We start from the raw sequence: 21,959 nt of genomic DNA on the forward strand, positions 1-21,959 counted from the left end.
AGACAAGAGAGATTAAAGCATAGTGCCTGCCTTTGAACCTCTTATAATCTAGTTAAGATATTAGAGTACATATGTAAAAAGAAAGCAGAGAATGCATCCCAAAAAAGTGATATGGAAATAAATGCTAAAAGAATTTGAAGAAACGTAGTATCAGGGAGTGATCAGAGAAGGGTTCAAAGAGCAGGGGAGACTAGAGATGAACTTTGAGAAATCAATAGAGTTCAGATAAGAGGTAAGGCATTCTAGGATTGGAGTGGCAGAGGCATCTATCTGTTACCGTATGAGTAGAACTTTCTGTTTGGACAAGAGGGTTCAGATAAAAAGAAAAAAATAAAAAGAACAGTACAAGGCAAAATCATAATTTTATTCTAACTCCAAAATAAAGTAAACCTTGTAACTCATTTTGTGAATCATTAGATTTACAAGTCAAAGGAACAATAAGTGATTAATAAGTATCATCCCTTAACTTTGTGAGAATGAAGGCCCATAAATTCAAAGTGATTGGCCTCATTCTAGATAGACTATAAATGACAGATTAGGAGAATTTAGGCTTTTTCTTATCGCTTAACTGCCTTTTCCAAGATGACTAACTTTTTGCAAGTTATGCTCCAGTTCTTAGAGCAGGTTTCCCAGTGAGACTCTTCTATGGTTTAAGATCACTGAAGATTAAATGTTTACTTCTCCCCAAAAAACAAACATGACTGGGCTTCCCTGGTGGCGCAGTGGTTGAGAGTCCACCTGCCGATGCAGGGGATAGGGGTTTGTGCCCCGGTCCGGGAGGATCCCACATGCCGCGGAGCGGCTGGGCCCATGAGCCATGGCCGCTGAGCCTGCGCGTCCGGAGCCTGTGCTCCGCAACGGGAGAGGCCACAACAGTGAGAGGCCCGCGTACCACAAAAAACAAAAAAACATGACTGCAGTTTGGATAATTAAATAAGATAATCACCTGATTACTCTTTAAATGCTACCATTTGTTACTTTGCTTGCTTAAGATCACCCGAAAGGTCCCCTCCATTAGTTCCTCTCTATAGCTTTAGACATATACTACCATATACTAAGAACTAGGTTAGTAGTACAGGACTGTTGAACAGAGCTATTGCTAGCTGGCATATTCATAGTAGAAACTGAAATTAATGTGGATTACCTCATAGCCCAGAACTCTTCCAGTGTTTCTGTTCCAGGCAATAGCATTCCATGAAACCTCCATTTCCGAAGCAGAAAAACTTTGAACAGAAGTTCCCCTTGGGGCCAATTGAGGTTCTACCATCCAGAGAAAGACACAACCATCTTCAGCAGAGTTGTTCATGAAAACAAATGCAAAATATACATACAGTCTCAAGGTGGAGCATTCCAGTGCTGACCACAACTTACCATCTTCTCCAGAGTAGACAACGGACGTGGTACTCAGAGCTCCTTCTCCTTTCTTATTATATACACCCACTTTGACTTCAAAGGGAGAGAGGGGGGTGATGCTTTCATTTCTATAAACAAACCTTGACGATTCTACAAATGGTACTCTTTCCTTGGTCCATGTTGTTGAGCCAACTGGCCGCAGCATAATGATGTATCCAAATTCCTCTCCATTCTGTAGTTCTTCTGGAATTGACTTGGGCAGAAGTGATCAATTACTGAGTATTTAGAAAAATGTATTGTACCGCTATTGTTATGTTTATTGATTGTTTGGCATATCTTTTGTAGAGATAGCATGGATATTTACCCTGTTTAATGAAGTATTGAAAAAAAATACTTCTATTTGGAATGCCAATTAGAAAAATGATCCCAACTTAAGATACTCAGATAAATAAATGAGAAATTTAAATGGAAATGTAAAACAGGTTTTACATGTTTATATATCCTTCCTGATTATTCCTAAATTGTAATAATAAAATGGTTTATAAGATTGTAAGATTTTATAAGCTAAAACATAATTTTGATATAAAATTTTAAACTCAGCACAAAATTAACTTGTTAACTATTTCAAGGCTAGCCATGTTTTCCTTTCACATTTTCAACAAATTTTTATAAAATACAGGTGATATAATCAATGTGTAATAATATTTGCTTTAAAACATATAGACTATTACTCAAACACAAACATATAAGGGACCGTCTAATATATATATATTTTTGAAACATACATCTTCATTAGTCGTAGTATCAGTGTGAACTTTTCTTAATATTAAAAAACAAACAACAAAAAGTTTGCTAAGTCCCAGAGACAAAATTCTTTGAGTCATTTAAAACTTAAATTTATTAAAATTACAAAACAAAAATAGATACAAGTTCCCCATTAGAAATAATTATAACATTATAATCACATAAAGAAGTGAAAATGAATTAGTCCTTGAATTTAGACAAATATTCCAGCTGTTTATAAGAAAGTTATGTTAAAAATGATAGAAGTTATTTAGTTTTTGTAAAGGAAGATGCTTTTTATTTCTGAACATTTTCATGTAGACTAATAAAGGCATACCTGATAGGGCATAATGCTTGAGTCTCTCATGCACACAGCTTTATTCCTGAGGTTTTCCTTACCAAAGGTATCCATTTATTGTATCACATTATCCTGTGACTTAGACCACACATCTGGTTATCCAGCAGTGGGCACCAGAACAAAAGGCACCCTCTTGGTCAGAATCTTTGAGGTGTTCTGGTACAGAATCTCTGAATTCTTTTTTTTTTTTTACACATATATACATTTCATTCTTTTTAAAATAATCTTTTCCATTGTGGTTTATGCCAGGAGATTGGATACAGTTCCCCATACACTAGGACCTTGTTGTTTATCCATTTTAAATGTAATAGTTTGCATCTGCCAACCCCAAATTCCCAATCCATCCTCCTCCCTACCCCCTTCCCCCAGACAACCACAAGCCTGATCTCTGTGTGTCTGTTTCTGTTTTGTAGATAGGTTCATTTGTGCCATATTTTACATTCCACATATAAGTAATATCATGTGGTATTTGTCTTTTTCTTTCTGACTTACTTCAATTAGTATGATAATCTCATCCATGTTGCTGCAAATGGCATTATTTTATTCTTTTTTTATGTTTGGGTAGTATTCCACTGTATATTTGTATCACAGCTTCTTTATCCATCAGAATCTCTGAATTCTATAGTGACTAGCAAACCCAATTAATTCCTCTCCCTTATGGAATTTGAATATGAAACATAGGTGTGTTGGGGTAATAATAGATGAACTTAGAGCAAGCAATAAGTAGAAAACATACAGTAGTAGGGACACTGAGGCAGTGGAAGCTAGGAGAAAATCTAAGCTGTAAATTATACAGAGAAGGGATAGAATTTAGCCGTTAGTCAAGTAGAAAACTATAAACTATAAGTAAACTATAAGTAAAGTAAATAGGAAGAACTGAAGGAGGAGCAGGAGGGACTATTAGAACTGAGGCTGGGTTACCAGAACACATGACAGCAGGGTAGGGCTACAGTTCTCAGAACAGTGATGAATGATGTTCCGGTTCGTCTTTTGCCCTGTCTGCTTGGTTACTGAGACTTTTTCGCATCCTCATTACTTCCCATGTAGCTTTAAAATACATCCCCATTAACCAAGATGACCTGAGCTGCTCTCTGCTTCTTGCCATGTGGAACAACCTAAGGAATACGGACTGTGAAAAGCAGAAGAAAAATACATGTCCTGAAATCTTAGGAAAGAAAATGCTTCCTTGTGTTGACACTTCCGTTTCACAGGTAGATCAGAATTAAAACGGTTAACTTTGAGTGGTATGGGAGAGATTTATGAGAATTTAAGCTGCTTCATAGAGAATTTGATTTCTTTTGGGTGCTTCTCTGATCTTAGATTTAATCAAGATGTTTATTAGTTCATCAGAGAAAGTGGAGGACTTTTGTTTTTGGTAGTGAAGTGCAATGAAAGTTTCACATGGTGTTCCCTCAAGAAAGATCTGGGTCCAACATGCTCAGTTTAGAGGAGAAAAAAAGGCTTATTTAGGACCTTCCTTTCATTCTTTCATATGGGCTGAGAGCCAAATGATGGAGAAATATATATAGCTATTTAGCGTGGCCAGAAAGAGAGTTTTCTCCTTTAAGCAGAGAAAGTATTCAGCAGAATACAGAAATTCAAAAATTCCTCTGGTAATGAAATCTCTTAAAGCTAATAAAGATTAACAGTATAATTCTCCATCACCGTGTCTGTAAGAACTACATTTTTTGTATAGACCAAGAGTCAGCAAACTACGGCCTTTGAACCAAATCTGGCCTGTAGTCTGGTTTTGAAAATAAAGGTTTTTGGAAACACAGTCACACATGTTAATTTGTATAATGATATGTGGCTTTTGAATGACAATGGCAGGGATGAGAAGTTGTGAAAGAGGCCATGTAACTTGCAAGGCTGAATAGTTTTACTGGCTGACCCTCTAGGTAAAAGGTGTATCAATGAGCAGTTTGGGTATTTATTTCTTACTCTACAGTTTTTTATCCTATATGCCTAATTTTATAGTCATATTTTTTATGAGACATTTATCATAAGCACCTCAAACTTGCAGGTATTTTGGGTATAAACTAAAATAACATATGAGTAAAGATACCTTTAAAAAAGGTTACCAGTTATTGCATCCCTAAAGTTAGATATCATGTCTAGGTTAGTGGAAAGATAACAAACCAAAACAAATAACCATACACAAAATACACATTACTTTGACACAGGAGAAAACACGGGTCGATTATACCACAGTGTACTTATAAACCATAATGGTGGAGTTAGACTGAGTTTAGAACAGTGGTTGGACCTGGATTAGTGTTGAAAGCTCAATGGGTACTTCTTCATCCACAGTGTGGTGACTTTGGCCTGCAATGGTCTCTTTATGCCCGAGTTCTTTTTCACAGCATAGTTCAGATATACTCTGATGGTACCTTTCCTGACCTCATTTCAGGCTGAGTGAAGACTGTCCTGTCAGTTTCTGAACATAAAGACTTTTTTTTTTAAGAAATTCCTTTTTGTACCCCCACTGCACTACTCGTTAGTGTTCACTGAATTGAAAGTGTTACTATGTGCCTTCTGGTGGCTCAAATTAATGTATGCATTTCCTTCTAAGTACACATAACTGATTCCTTAAAGAAGTTTGGGCACCAGAAGAATTTGGCTCAGTAACTGCATGTACATTATGGCAAATGTGAATGATAAATGGGAACTTGCATCCATTTATGTAATAGTTTCTGTTAGTATCCTCATATCTGATATCCCAAGAAGAAATACACAGCGGGAATGATTTTAACTTAATTTTTTAAAAAATATAGGTCAGAAAAAGTTTTCTGTAGAGGGTCAGTTGCTTAAATATTTTGAGCATTTGGGGATCTAGGGTCTCTTGCAACATCATGAAAGCAGTGATACATAACACATAAGAGAATGGGTATGGTCGTGGGTGAATTTGTTTAGGAAAACGGGGAGCAGGCCAGATTTGGCCTGTAGGTGATGGTCTCTGGAACCTGGCTTTAAAAAGAACATTATAAATCGTGGAAAGATTTTTTTTTTTTGGTAATTCACGTCATCTCTATTTAAGAATAGTATACATAGAATTTCCCATTCTCCTCACGTATAGACTGAGTAAAAGCTGTGATTTACCAACCTTTAGTAATTTCTGACCGTGGAGGAGAAAAAACAAGGGGTGAAGTTAGGCAGGTGATGAAATGCTTATATGGCCTTCAAAGAATATTGAAACCTAAATAACCTACTCACCATCCCACAAAACCAATCCTGTTTTAGACTACTTGAGAGTCAGTGTTTCTGTGGCAAACGTGTTTGGTAAACAAGAATAACTTGATTAACTTACTACTCAAGGCACATACAGGAAAACTCTTGGCCTCTCTAAACCATGACTTTGCATACGGACCATTGGAATTCTAATTCAGGACAAAGTAAAAAAGCATGGAGAGTCCTGTAGTCAGATGCTTATCTACCCACCTATATTGCATTTCTAAGCCTATTTTCTTTTCTGAACGTGGCATTGCCACCGGCTAGCATTGTCATGAGGAGTAAATGACACAAAATGTCCAGCACAGCACTGAAAATCCTGTAAGTGCTCCACAAGTGAGCCACATCTCTCTCTGTGCACATCCATTCATCCAACAGGTGCTTCAGGAGGTCGCACCACATACCAGGCACTGTGCTAGGCCCATAATGCATATGTGAAACTAGACGTCCAGAAGAAAGGACAACTTTTATAGTAGCTGCACCTGGTTCCTGGCTCTGTTGTTTACAACCTTTAGAAAACATCTCTGTGTCTCAGTGTTCTCTCATATGAAGAGGGTTTAATAATACTACTTTTTCTCTATCTGTAATAGAATTTTGTTTGTTTCTTTTTAAAAATTTTTTATTGGAGTATAGTTGCTTTACAGTGTTGTGTTAGTTTCTACTGTACAGCAAAGTGAATCAGCTGTATGTATACATACATCCCCTCTTTTTGGGATTTCCTTCCCATTTAGGTTACCACAGAGCATTGAGTAGAGTTTCCTGTGCTATACGGTAGGTTCTCATTAGTTATCTATTTCATACACAGCATCAGTAGTGTATATATGTCAATCCCAATCTCCCAATTCATCCCGCCCCCCCTTCCCTCTTGGTATCCATACGTTTGTTGTCTACATCTGTGTCTCTATTTCTGCTTTGTAAATAAGATCGTCTATAGCAATTTTTTCAGATTCCACATATATGCGTTAACATACGATATTCATTTTTCTCTTTATGACTTACTTCACTCTGTATGATAGTCTCCAGGTCCATCCGTGTCTCTACAAATGACCCAATTTCGTTCCTTTTTATGGCTGAGTAATATTCCATTGTATGTATGTACCACATCTTCTTTATCCATTCCTCAGTTGATGGACATTTAGGTTGCTTCCATGTCCTGGCTATTGTAAATAGTGCTGCAGTGAACATTGGGGTGCATGTGTCTTTTGAATTACGGTTTTCTTTGGGTATATGCCCAGTAGTGGGATTGCTGGGTCACATGGTAGTTCTATTTTTAGTTTTATTAAGGAACCTCCATACTGTTCTCCATAGTGGCTGTATCAATTTACATTCCCACCAACAGTGCAAGAGGGTTACCTTTTTTCCACACCCTCTCTAACATTTATTGTTTGTAGATTTTGTGAGGAATAAAATGAACCATATTAGAAGGTCTTATACTACTGTAAAATCATTTACAGATGCAATGAATTCCTATTATTCTGCAACAGGGTTTCTAAACCTCAGCACTCTTTACATCTGGGGGCAGATAATTTCTTCTCATGGGGGTGGGGGCGCTGTCCTGGGCATTGTAGGATGTTTAGCTGCATCCTAGCCTCTATCCAGATGAACCTCTCGCCTTAGTTGTAACCAACCAGACATGCCCTCAGACATTGTAAATATCTCCTGAGGGATGAAACCACCCCTGCCTCCCAATGAGATCCCCTCTAATATATCAGACATCATGATTTTTAACTAAAACATCCATAGCCATCATGTTCTTAGGTGTGATATTAAAATGTCCACGGAAGTGGATATTTTGGCTATGAAAATTATCGCCACAGTGTCAGAAACATGTACACAGGCCAATGAAATAGGGCAAGGCTCTTTTATCAGTTATAGCTGGGGCTCAAAGCTGATAACAAAGGTATGAAGTGCCATGCATTCTAAAGAGAGACATCAAACCATTTATATATAAGTCTACCTGGCGAAACTTAGCCTATAACCCAAGAGAAATGTACAGAAAGGGAATGTTGGTTTGTTTAGGGAGAGATTAGTAGGAAGATGTTTCTTTTGAGACGGTTGTAGAAAAAGCTGTGCATTCCTACCCCTCCACCCAGGGGAAAGCAAAGGGGCTACGTCTTACCCCTTGCCTAACCAAGTGAAGAGGCTTCAGAAAGAAACACATGATATGTATTCTCTGTAATTTAGGGGATGCAGGTTCTTTTAACTGACAAATGCCTGAGAAACTTCCAAAGGGGAGAGAGACCTGGACAGTGTATTGTGGCAGAGTGAAGAGAGGCTAAGTGGGGACAACTGCACTTCCATGGAACATAGAGCAAAGGTGCATGTTTGCTGAGGGCAAATGTGAAAACCATGTAGGGAGCTATCCATGAGCAACGTTACGATTGCTCTGTCATCATAGGGTTGCAACCTTATGATGCTGTATCCACAAAGAGCATCTAGAGGAGAGAGATAACCTCTATCAGAACAGTCTGGCCATGGGCCACCAGATTCCAGGAACTGAGGAGACCTTCTGGCAGCTTGCACCAAGGAACGACAACCAAAAGTTTGGGCACTTCTTTGGACACTGCCCCCTTCGCCGCACCACCAAAAACCACCAAAAAACAAAGCAAAACAAAAAAACTGCTCTATGAAATGTCAATGTCTGGTCATTTACCATTCCTAGAGTATACCAAAGTCAAATTACAAATGTACCAGCAGTCAGGACTTTTTCTGTCCTTTTCCTCTCCTCCCAATCCCAGTTTACTACAACTCTGGAGGAACTAGTTTGGGAAAGGAGAAATCGAATAGCAGAGTGGAGAAAAGGTGGAGAACTGCCTATGCATTCCCTTTCACACTATAGCATTTCTCCGCTGAGGCAGGCCTGAGTGTCTAGAAATGAGAAACTTTAGATTGGTTGAAAGTCTAAAGTTTATGATAATAAACCAGGTTGAAAACAATTTTAAGTATAAAAATGAACCTACCTGTTGATACTTAATAATAATGACTACAAAAGCTATCCCATCTGCCTAAGCTTTCACCTAGATGCAGGGAAGAACAAAGGAAGGATTTAAGGAACAATGATAGGGAAATTATTTTCTACCTGTGCTCTGCTGAGTCTTACTCATGAATAGTTCTAGAGGTAATAAATAAATAATTTCTAGTTCATTAACTAATAACAAAAATGCTACTGACTCACCTTCAATAGACATTGAACTTCTGTTTCTTATATTTGGAAGCAAATAGTGTTGAGTTAGTCACACTCTCTTAACTTTAGTAGAAATACAAAAAGTTTCCAATACCTCTTTTAAATAATGCATCATCAGGAGTCTCTCATACCACGTATTTTTATATACTCAATAGTGATCAAATAAATCTTCTTTTTGTTTTTCAATATTCCTCTTTGCCAGCTAAATCTTTTTCCTTCAAAGTAACTCAGTTGGATAGAAAATTACCTCCCACGTAATAACGAGTTCAGACCGACTTCCTCCACCTCCATTGATGTTTGTTGGTGCCATGACAGGGACTAAAGCAACCAAGAGAAACATAGGATGGCAATTACTAAAGTACCTCTTCATTGGGAAGAATTTTGTTTTTGGATTTCACCTTTCAAAATCTCACGCAGACACATTATGAGAGACTCTTGCATTTTTAATGAACATAAATTATGTTTACACATATCCAAACTTCTAGGAGAGAGGACACAGTTGTGTTTGATACAAGAGCACCCTGGCTCCAAAATTAATTAAAAATCGACTAACATCGTATATTTGACATTATTATGCATCATCTACTAATTGGCAAAATGATGTTCCATTCAGATGGTAACTGCGACATTGCTGATTTAGTGCCTAATTATACAGTTGTGCTGTAAACAAGTTACTTAGGCAGTCAATTAATTTTTTTTCAATAAATAAACTAAAATAATTTTTTCTTTTTGTTAGCCATCAGGATATTTTAACATTTAAAAATGAATCCTTAAAGATATATAAATTTTTAAAATTCTTGTTTTATAACTCTTTGTTTGAATCTCAAATCTCTCAGTACAGAACAGGACTTTTCCTCTAATTTTTCACAATCAAAGTAAAATGTTCTCTGATCAAGGATATGATTGAGAGGATTCCCTGGGTTTAACTCTAGGACCCTAAGTCTCAGTGGTAGAATATTCCAGACACTGATCATTTTTACAAATTAGGAAAAAATATGTCCTTCAACTATACCCTTGTGAGGACTAGTGTAATGAAACATAAATAGTTCAAGGCAAATTGTAAAATCGATGCCAATTGTGAGCATGAGTAGAGTATCATAGTATATAATCAGAATGAAACTTTATACATGTTGCAGTGTTAAAAAGTATTCTTTTCCCTGCAATAATAGCAAAAGTATGCTAAATCTGTGATAATGGGTAAATCTGCAGGGTATACTTTATATATAGATAAAATTATCTATATCGATCATTTTTTAATTAAAATATGTAATGTTTAGTTACTCATTCCAAGATTTTCTCCCACCATTTATACCATTCAGATAAATCTAGACTACTTATTTTATTTATTCCCATTTCATACATATTTAACTCTATAAATGATACAGTGATATAATAATCTCATTGTTCTTTTAAGTAATAACACCAGATGTTATCTACTTTCATATTCAGATTGACCCTAACTTTGTCTGCTTTGATCTTCATAATTTATTTAAAAGATTGCCTTGAACCTATACCCTGTCTTCTAAGCCTTCCAATGCCTTTGGCCAAAAGCAGCATGAATTGGAATAGCTTCTACAGTTGCAGGGTTTCTCGTACTTGACAGTTTACAGTAACATATTTCAGGACAATTGAATAGTTTAGATACATAAGGAAATTATTTTAAATTATACTTTAACTCTTTGCAAAAGTTTCCAATATTCTGGGTAATAAAGCTCCCTCTTTTCTTCAGTTTTCAAATGAGCCATACGCATCCTAAAGCCATATTGAGAAGAACTGTCTTTGATGATAGCAGCAAACAAACAAACAAACAAACAAAACCTCACAACCTCTCACTTCAGTATGATTTGGAGCCTCAGGGAAATCATTATGAATACCAAGTCTCATTATGCTACTGAAATGAGAGCGTCCATGGTTAACAGAAGGTGACATAAAAACTTTACTGTAAAAACTTTAGAATTAACATCAACCCTGCCCAAAACTATCATAATATAAATCAGCTGTAAACAAACAATCTGAAATTGAAGCTAATATCCAGAGTCATGGACCACGCTTCTAGATTCTTATCCAGTTGGTCTGTGGTAGGGCCTGGGAATTTCTATATTTAGACATTTCCTTATGTCAGTCTTTATCTCATTTAGGTTAAGGCCCACTGTTATGGTGAATGCTGGTGCCTAAGTCTGGATGTCTGGGTTCAAATCCTGACTTTGTCCAAAACAATCAGCTAACATCCTGGTCTTCCTTTTCTTCCTCTTATCAAAGTGAGGACCCTCCTCTCAGCTCTAAACTTCTGGAATGATTTAAGATATCACTACCAAATATGCTGTTTTCCAGCCATAATCCTATAATAAAATGATTAGCATTACCTTTAGTTTAAAAAAAATGATTTATTGACATCTGACAGTTGCACACACTGTTGAAATAGTTTGTTCTTGTTAAACTAAGCCAGCAGCATCAGTGATCCTCCATAGGTGACTGGATAAGAATGTGAACTTTGTTGGATACATGCATTGCTCAGATCAAATGTCACCTTGGATGTGAAAGTTTAAGAGTGGAACAAAGGATCCATTGAAAAGAGCTTAAGAAGGTGTGATTTCTGAGACAGGTTCCACTTGTATTCTGCTGTTCAGTGAACCAGTTGATGCTCAATTAGCACTTCTGTTAAATGAGTTTAAAATTTACCTCATTTGCCTGTGGAAAAATTTATACTATCGCTCAATGAAGCTGCAGCTAGGTCAGAGTTGAGAAATAGATGGAAATGTGTGGCTGGCTGCACCATCAGAGTCTCAGTTAATTCTTGGCTACAACATTTAATGAAACAAGCAGTAACTCATTTGCATTTACAAATCTACAGATTCTTGAATGGATTTTGGCTAGAAAATAGATGAGATGAGAGGACAGCTTTTGAAAAATTCTAATTTTTGACATGCCTGCTTAACTATAATCGTCTCTTTTTGAATTCACTTTTTGGGAGAAAATACACCTTGCTCTGTGCACATACAAATGGAAAATAAGAGCCACTGATTTACTGCCTCTGATTTTGGACCAAAAATACTACCCTTCTCACTTATTTTCTTTAGGAACTATACTTTAAAAGGTCTTCCACATCTTTAGAAGACATTGATTTCTTACCTGATGCTTTGGTTCTTAACACTTCTGATGGTTTACTTGGTTCTCCAATCCCAATGCTATTCCCGGCAACAACACGAAACTCATATTCCACCCAAGGATTCAAACCAACCACTGTTGCATTGTATGTCTTACCATTGAGAATTTCTGGAACTGAAAAGAAGGGGATGCTTCAGGCCCCTAAATTGGCACTAGTTAAAAACAATCAGTTATTCAATTAAACAAACACACCATCTGTTTTAGAAAATTATTCAAAACTACTTGTGTCACTTACCTGTAGAAACAGCCTGCCAACCCACAGAAAATGGTGTCCGAGCCTGAATACTAAATATTTGAATGGGACTGTTATTATCTGAGCCTGGTCTCCAGCTTAGTTGAGAAGTAGTACTGGAAATGTGTTCCACTCTTACATCTTCTGGGGGACCTGGGGGACCTTGAAAAATATGTTTTATGATGAATATATTGGAAATTATTAAATTCATGGATTTGGGACAGGCATAGTGTAATCTGTTATGCTTAGAAAATAAAATATTGAACATAATATATTTTAGCACATTATTTGAGATAAGTCCCTATTAATTCAACTTACATGGTGAGAGATTAATTTAGAAATGCTTCCCTTGAAGATTAGAAAATGCCAGTCATGGGATGGTTGCATATCATCCGATAGGGAGTTAACCTCAAAAATTGAGAACCGTTCTTGTCCATTCTCTCTTGAAAGCTAACTCAAATAAATGCATCTGATATGGAGACCTTCAGGAACATGTGACTTTGACCCTGCTCTGACAAGAATGGTTTATTATGAATAGAAAGCATATCTAAATTTTAGGGACCGACACTGCTTGCTAAGTCTGACCATTCCTTTTAAAGAGACAGAACCCACTCATTTCAATTTCCATATCTACACCCGTACCCTGGAGTCTTAGAGTTTAAAAAATAAAAAAATCTGTACTATTTATCTCACTTTTTTATCATAATGCGGTTACTCGAAGATCTACCATGTATCAATACATATTAACATTTTTGATTGTGAATAAACTGTGTACTCATTCATTTCCACCATTTATGCTTACCCCTCACAATAATATCAGCTTCAGCAGATAAACTTTCGAGAGTTGTTTTTACTGTGCATAGATATTTTCCTGAATGATTTAACTGAATATTCCTTATCATCAAATCCCCAACAGATTCCTGCAGATAGATAGGGAAAAAGGTATAAAAACATAATCATACCCAGCAGGTCCTTTTGTTTTTTTTTTTTTTTTTTTTTTACAGCTGGATAAATACTAAATATAAGGCAGCTCTGAAATTAGGAGATATACTAGTATCATTATAGTTTCTCATATTTGATCCTTTTTATTATCCACTTTATTATAACTGCATCCAGAACACAAGCATTTCTAGGAAAGACATAAAACAAAATAACACAAAACAAAAACAGATGCAACTTCATAAACAGACAGTGACTATCCATGCAAATCAATATGGGGAGAATAATTATGAAAGATGTTGATTCATGTAAAAGACTTGATTCATTTTATTAAGCACTTAAAAATTTCAGCAACTTACTCCTCCAATCCTCTCAAAATGAGCCACTCCTTTTTTTAAGTCTATGACATCTCCATTGAAAGACCATAGAAATACAACTTCAATGGAGGGGTCATGGGACACCTGGCAGGGTAGGACTATACTCTCGCCAACTGTAACATCCATTTTGGAAGGTGGCACGGTAATAACAGTCCTCTCTGTTGAGAAAAAATATTATTATTATAAAAGTTTATCAAATGCTAGCATATGGCTATAAAATATATATTTTGAATGGTTTTGCCATTGTTTGAAATTATATAAATACAACATGAAGCTCTACTATACAATATGAAAAATTATATTCCCACTTTTCAAATATTTCTGCATTAATCAACGTAGCCTATTACTTGTAAGAAAATTCAAGACATACTTTCATTTATACTTAATATAAAAATAAGTAGCTCATAGAAAACTGTGGACCTCAAAAGACAGCAGTCCCTACGTAGAGAATGCACCACACCATTTTTATTTTATTCTGAAATTCCAGCCACAATATTACAATCCACACAATGGTTACAGCTGTAAATATTCTATGTTAATTTCATATACTATGAGACAAATTGCATCCCTAAGATCATAACTACATTAGTTTATATTATATCGAGATTTATAATCATAAGCTTATATTTGAAAATGTGAATACAACATATTTATTCTATTTCTGACATAGCAGTGATAAAAACTTTCTATTTTAGATAAAGGTGCAGCACGAATAGGAAAGAGGTAACTTTTTTCATCGAGATTTTACAATTTTAGAATTACACATCCATCATAAAAAAAATTTCTCTCTAGAAATATGAGTCACAATATCAGCCCTTGCTCTACAAGTCATGTCATGTCACTGACCCATTTCAAAGGATAATTCCAAACAGTGTTCCAGCTGGACTTGTGAGTCCTATATTTCTGTGGTTAAAAGAGACTCATAGTGATATCATTTTTGACTACATTTTTTATAACAAAATACATAGTTTTGATTTTAGAGGACTAAGAATTGACTAAGATGGCAACTCAGTAAGCACACACACAAAAAAAACCCTGGACATACATTTGGATTTAGATATGCACTATCATAGCAAAATAAAGTATGTTTTAAGGGATTTACATTTAAGAATTAGGGATTTTGGCAAATTATAGTGAAAGCAAGTATCATCCATAAAGAAGTTTCAAAACAAAATGAAATGAGGACCCTGGAAAATCTCTTTCTCTAAAGATCACTCATAAGATAAAGTTTTACCCTCTAGGACATAGGCTAAAAGCTTTACTTTCCTTCTGGCTTCTTTGTGCTGCTCAAGAAATCAAAGTAGCATTGAGGTTGAATTTATATGTTCATATGGATGAGTGTGCCACTGTATTTTATCAATAGAATGTTTAAGTATTATTCCAACATTTTAAAATTTGTGATTGTTTCCTTAATAAACAAAAAGTAGGAAGTAAAAATCTTGGACTTTAAGGTACATATTGATAAAAGAGTCATGGAAAAATAAAAGCACATATTTTATTTCTGAATATAATGAAGAAAATCTAAATCTACATCAGATTGTATCTATGTCTTCATATTTTCATATTTTAAAGATACTCTTTACCTTATTATATTAGACACGTGTACTTTTTATTCTAATTATTTCTGGGGAAAAGTTTAAAGAATGATTTTGTGGACTAAGTCCATTCTTAATTCCAAGCCGCCTTCAGACGTCTCCCACAAAGAAAGAATAAATACTAACCAGGGTTTCAATAACACATTTTAAGACTAGAGAATATTTTCCTTCTTGTAGTATCCTTGAAAAAAAAATATCGCTAATATCTTATTTACACTTATGGGAGGATGAGTTGGCTAACTGGTTGTGCTGGTAGAGCAAAATTGCTGTGATTTAAAGTTTTGGATCATGCAGTTAAAATAATTTTCAGACATTAAAAATGAAAGCCTCTCCTTCCATTTATGGTACCACAAAGTGGCAACATTAGACAAATCATTCCCTATATACAGTTTGTCAGTAGTATAGTAATAATGACTAAAACTTCATGAATAAGAAGCATTTATAATTCATTATAATGTTTACATGTTCTTACTAGTTCATTCATTCATTAACTAATATTTATTGAGCAACTACCAAATTCCAGCTGTCTGCTAAGTATCGGAAATACAATGGAAGGAGAAGGAAAAAAAAAGAGCACCAAATAAAAATGATGTGGTGCTTGCCTTCACAGAGATTTAAGAATAAAATGAGAGGCTGACATTAAATCATACTCAGAAATACATAGTTACAAATGTGATAAGTGCCATGTATTAGAAGTAAATGATTCTATTAAAATAGTGAATCCTGAGGGATCAGTTTATTGGGAAAGGGTTGCTTTAGCTGACAGTAAAAGGCAAATAGGAGTTAGCTAAGTAAACATAATAGGCAGGGAGAAGTAACTTTATTCACTATGCAGGCAAGAGCATTTACAAAGAATCTGTGCAAAGAAGAAGAATGGTTTGTTGAGGGAAGGCAGCCATTTAGCTGGAAAGAAGTGTTGGAGAGTAAAACAGGAGTGGAACGTGGAGAATATGAAGCTTGGTGATGGTGGTAGTCAGAATGTAAGCTTTAGATGTTTTTAGGGCCAGCTACATAGTTTTTGGGTCACAGTATGAAATAAAAATGTGGGGTGTTTTTCTTTGAAATTACTTTGCTTTAAAAATAATATATTACCGGGGCTTCCCTGGTGGCACAGTGGTTGAGAGTCTGTCTGCTGATGCAGGGGACAAAAAATAATAATAATAATATATTACCTACAAAATGTAACAGGGTAATAATGATACATGAGTAACAACATAAACATACAAATTGCAAAAATATATTTTTGATTCAATTTTATATATACATTAAATAATACCTTACTAAAGTTATATCTTGATTGATCATAAGATTTTTCTCACTTTTCTATAAATTTATTAGGTCATCAGAATTTATGTTTTAGCAATTTTACTTTTAAGTGATTGACATCGGTTGCACATGGCAAATGTAAAATCACAGATGCTTTTTGATATTTTTTTTATTTTTGCAAAGATCTTTCTGTTGATGCAATTGTTATGGAACCATTGAGAGTATTTTATAGGCTGTGACAACATTGGAATAAATTTCTGATAAATTATTTTGAAATGTGAATCTTAGATCATCTAGAGCTGATGATTCTCAAGGAACAGTCTTTTCTAGAAAGATTTATCTCTTCATACAAATCCATTCTGTTTAAGTCTGAATTGAGATGTAAATTTAAACAATGGAACTGTTACATTCTTCGGACATATCCTGTAACTTGTGGAGGTTTCACGAGAAACTGAAAGTGGCTTAATGGTTTGTGTGTAATCCAAAATGCCTGTTTATGCATTCTACTGCTGTATCTTTTTTTATTTTTTTGCGGTACGCTGGCCTCTCCCTGTTGTGGCCTCTCCCGTTGCGGAGCACAGGCTCCAGTCGCGCAGGCTCAGCGGCCATGCTCACGGACCCAGCCGCTCCGTGGCATGTGGGATCTTCCCGGACCGGGGCACGAACCCGTGTCCCCTGAATCGGCAGGCGGACTCTCAACCACTGCACCACCAGGGAAGCCCCTGTTAATTTTTTTTAAGATAGGAAAACTGGTTTACTGTTATGTTGAAAAGATCCCCTTGTCATTTAAAAATACATTCTGAAATATTTATAGAAGAAATTATGATGTTTATGATTTGCCTCTAGATATTTGAGGTGGATGTTGGGGAAGTAGGTGAGGGTATAGGTGAAACAAAGTTGGATATGAGTTGATGATTATCAACGCTGATTGATGAGTACATAGGTGTTCCTGGTACTGTTTTCTCTACTTTTCTGTGTGTTTCTAATTTTCAATAATAATAAAAGAAAGACATAAAGGAAATGATGGGGGTAGTGAATATTTATATACAGAATAGGGAGACATCTTTTCCATTCAGCTTCTAGTGTGAAGAGGACCGACCACTTTTTGAAGGTTATTCTAAGTTTGAATGACATGCGTTAATGGAGAGTTCATAAAATTACAGAATTTTAATATTTACTCTTTTCAGTCTGTTTCAGTGAGATTCAGATCATACGAAAACAGCTTGATCTAACAATCCTATCCTTAAGAAGTACAAGGAAAGGCTTAATAAAATATAAAATGCTTTTGATGAATAGCCTTACTCAGATTCACCTTGTCAGAATAGACAATGATATTTCCAGAACCCATCTTTAGTTAAGAGCACCTCAGGAGACATGAAAACTAGTAACAAAGTTTCTCTCAGAACTGTTAAGCATGATTTCTTTAAACATAAGTGTGCCTTGTTCCCTGTATCAATGGCCAAACACTCTATTACATATCATGATCCCCAGCTACATTTTTACAAGCCAGGGATGGCAATCCATCATGTAATTAGTCTTTCCTGAGCATCCAGAAAATATTACTTTTGGTCACTTTTTGTTTGTTTCTTTTGTACTTTTAACTCAGTTGAAATCTCCATCTGTGAGTGATAATCTTTCACGGTCATTGTTCAGAATAATAACTGCTCAGGTGGTTCTGAATTATCAACTCCTCTCAAAAGATTGACGAATGTTAAGAAAAATCATCAAATCTTTCTCCCTCTGTACAACATGTGATTCTGCCTTCATTTGTCTATGACATTATTGGAAATGTTATTAAGATACTGATATAAAGGAAACTAGTGTATAAATAGCACTTAAAACAGGTGATGAAAGTCTCTGATATTTTCTCTCATTAGATAACTTGTGAAGACTAGAAATAAAAACTTCTAAAATTTGGTCCTCTTCCTAATTCCTCAGAATCTCAAATTAGCCTCGTATCAACATATTAACTCTTCCCATTGCTTTTAATTTCTTCTTCAATCTGTGACCACATTCCTTCTGTTTATAGGAGTTTCATTAGTATTTCTTTTAGTGCAGATTTGAGTGATAGGTTCTCCGAGGTTTTGTTTGGTGAAAGCATCTCTGTTTTGTCCTCATTTGAGAGGATATTTTGCTGGGAGTAGAATTTTATTGGTATTGTCTTTCAGACCATTAAAAGTGTCATTCCACTGTCTTCTTGATTCCCTTAATTCTGTTGTTATGTCAACTGTCATTGTCATTGTTATTCTTTTGAAGATAATGTGTTTTTTTTTTAATTGGGATGATTTTTCTTTCCTTTGTTTTCACTACTATGTGCTTATTTAAACTTTCCTTTGTGTTTATCCTAATTAAGGCTCATATGATTTCCTGAATAGATGGCTGATGTCATTTTCAGTTTTTCTGAGCTCTCTGGAAAATCTTTCTTCAAACTGGTCATCCCACATCCCTTCTCTGCCCCTTTGGGAACCACAATTTCATGTATGTTAGACCTATTCACCATCGACAATATATTCTTTGTGTTCTTTTTTGTCTTTCCTATTGCATTTCCTCTTCATATTGGATATCTTGTATTCACATATCTTCCTCTTTACTAATCTTCTTCTCTACCATATCTAATCTGCTGTTAAGTCAGTCTATTTTGTTCTTAATTTTAGCCTTTGTATTTTTCACTTCTAGAACTTCCAACTGATGTTTAATACATGCCATTTCTCTTCTGAAATTCTCCATCTTGTCATCTTTTAAAAAAACATACTAATCACAATTATTTTAAAACCCTTGTGTGATAGCTTCTATATTTCTATCAGCCGTGACTTGTTGCTGTTATCTGATATTTCCCTGGGTTTTGGTCATTTGGTCCTGGCTCCAGCTATTCTTGGTAACATTTTATGAAATGTCAGGCACTGTGGCTCAAAATGTAAATACTTTCATTTTGTTGTATTTTTCCCAAGAAGACTTAGTTTTTAAGCAGGCAATTGAAAAAGAGCAGAATCTAGTCAGGAATTGATACAAATTGAGTCTGAAGTCATTGATTTTAAGTCCTGGTCAATTTTGCTCTGCTTTTATTACTAAGGGCATAATCCCTGAGGTGTCTTGATTCCAGATTGAATTGTTTAGCTGGCCTCATTCTATTTGGTTGATTATGAGCCGCACTTTTTTCTTTCTGGCACTGTGAGAACACCAAAATTTCTGCTTGAGATTTTTATTTTTAAAATATTTTTACATTATTTGTGATAGATATTGGTACGATGTTTGTGTGATAAATCTACTTCAACTAGTCAGGACAGAAGTTTTGCCAATATTATTAACTTTTTTAATAGATTATGTGTAGAGTTGGAAATATTTAGGCCATTTATCAGTAGCTTTTTAGATAATAGCTTGAACAGTATGATACTTAATGTCATTTGGAAAAAGAAGTGAGCACTACTTTGGACAGATGTAGAAACCCTTAACATAAAAATATACTAATTGTTTATTCAGTATTTTATTCAAAACCATTTAATTAGTATTGAACCCTTACTTTCTTCCAGGTGTACATCAGTGTGAATACTAAGCAAATAAAACAACACCAAACTGAGGAGCCTTTAGAGGATTTGCATAACAGAGGCAAAAAACTCATCTACAATTTAATAGGAACACTCAAGCTTCTAGAAGGGAGACAAAGATGGAATTGAGGCCCATACTTTTGAGGCTATGGGTGAGTCTCTTAATTTCAATATTGTTATTATTTTGGGCCAGATTATATTTTGTCTCATGTATGTGTAAGTGGATTCAGAGTGAGGTGGGGAGGCTGTTCTGTGCATTATAGGATATTTAGCAGCATCTTTGGCCTCTACCTACTAGATGTTAGTAGATCCTTCAGTTGTGACAGCGAGAAATATCCCTACACATTGCCCTATGTCCCCTAGGAGGCAAAATAAACTTAGTTGGGTATCTCTGTGCTAGAGACACACTTTGGGAAAGTGACAGTAATGGTTTAAACTAATGTTTGGTCATTGAAGTTATGGGACCTGGTTAGATTCTTTACATATCTTGATGCTGAGTCCATTTGTTGGACAATGGGATATGGGGTTTGAAAGAAGGAAAAGAGTGAAAATGACTACAAGGATTTGGCTTGAGCAAGTGTCGGTGTAGGCTGTCATTAATATAGTGGGGATTTACTGTGGCAGGAGCAGGTTCTGGGAGTGAGAGTTAGGAGGTTAGTGTTATGATATAGTAAATTGGTAAGTGAAGATAAATTGGCAGTTGGATTTGGGATTAAGATAGATAATTAAGCTGGGTTATCATTTTGGGAATTAGCTTGTAGATTTTAATTCGAGGACAGTTCCCTGTGATATTCCAAATTTAGGAAATTGGTAAGATTCAGAGGAACTAGAAAAGGAAAATGAAAAGGAATGACTCAAGATGTTAAAGGAAAACCTGAAAAATACTATGTCCTGGTAGCCAAGTGAGAAATGTGTATCAAGAACTGTGTGATCAGTAGTCTGATACTTTAAGTAAGATGACTGAGAACTGACCGCTGGATAAAACAGTGTGGAGGCTACTAGTCACCTTGTTAAGAACAGTATTGATGAAATGGTAGGAAAATAGCCTGGTTGCATGGATTCAAAACAGAATTGACCAGAAAGATTGAAAAAAGCAAGCTCGTATAGACAACGTTTTAAAAGAGGTTTGATATAAAGGAGAAAAGTCAAATATGGCAGTAGCCGGAGGGGAAGTAAGGTCAGAAAATGACAGCTTTTTAATGATGGGAGTAACAGTATGCAAGTACAATGGTGGGAGTGATGCATTAGAGGGGATAATAGAGATGAAAAAGACAAGTGAGGGAGAGGGAGGGGGTAAGGGGGGAGAGAGAGAGAGAGAGAGAGAGAGAGAGAGAGAGAATGTCCCTGAATGTGAGAGGGAATCATATCTAGTGTACAAGTGGAAGATTTGAGTCCATGACCCATAATCTCCCAAACTGTGCTTTCTAGATTACTTGACAAATTTTGTTAAGCAAAAAATAGCTAAAGCTTGACTTCTTCTAAATATTAGCAGAGAAAAATAGTATCACAATAAAAAATAGGATGTACAACATCCTGGCGATGATAATTGATTACATAGTATTTACTTCAAGTTCTTTATAAACATCTAAAAAATGATGCCAAAAGAATTTTTTTTTCTAAGACATTAATCCACCAAAACAGAGATGAAAAGGGGAGACAAAATTTGAGGAACTGGAATGAAGTTGAATGACTTCTAACTGACTTACTGTAAAGGTCAGTCATAGGCTGGCAGTGGGAAGGCTGAGGAGAAAACTTATTTAGCATGTCTTTATGAATTAATTCATTTTGGAATTTATGAATAGGATGCTATTTGGTCTCAAGAGTGTTTTCCCATCTCAGAAGAAGACCAGCAAATTACTTTCCTGAGAGGATATGCATCAGAGGGTCTCTGAACTTCTGGTCACCAAGCAGTTAAGGGTGGGGGGCTTCTACTGAAA

General features: G+C 35.6%; 1 protein-coding gene across 1 annotated transcript in view; it reads right to left on the reverse strand.

Annotated features, from left to right (window-relative positions):
* Nucleotides 1-21,959, reverse strand: part of CNTN6 (contactin 6) — a gene marked incomplete at both ends in the record, with an annotated part of 231,957 nt that overhangs the window by 12,025 nt on the left and 197,973 nt on the right. The window contains 7 exon segments of the mRNA XM_082849209.1: nucleotides 1,145-1,260; nucleotides 1,372-1,606; nucleotides 9,154-9,224; nucleotides 12,036-12,185; nucleotides 12,307-12,465; nucleotides 13,106-13,223; nucleotides 13,602-13,777. Coding sequence (XP_082705335.1) covers nucleotides 1,145-1,260; nucleotides 1,372-1,606; nucleotides 9,154-9,224; nucleotides 12,036-12,185; nucleotides 12,307-12,465; nucleotides 13,106-13,223; nucleotides 13,602-13,777 — 1,025 coding nt within the window.

Source organism: Leucopleurus acutus, assembly GCF_964270905.1.
Source record: "Leucopleurus acutus genome assembly, chromosome: 10".
NCBI classification, from domain to species: Eukaryota; Metazoa; Chordata; class Mammalia; order Artiodactyla; family Delphinidae; genus Leucopleurus; species Leucopleurus acutus.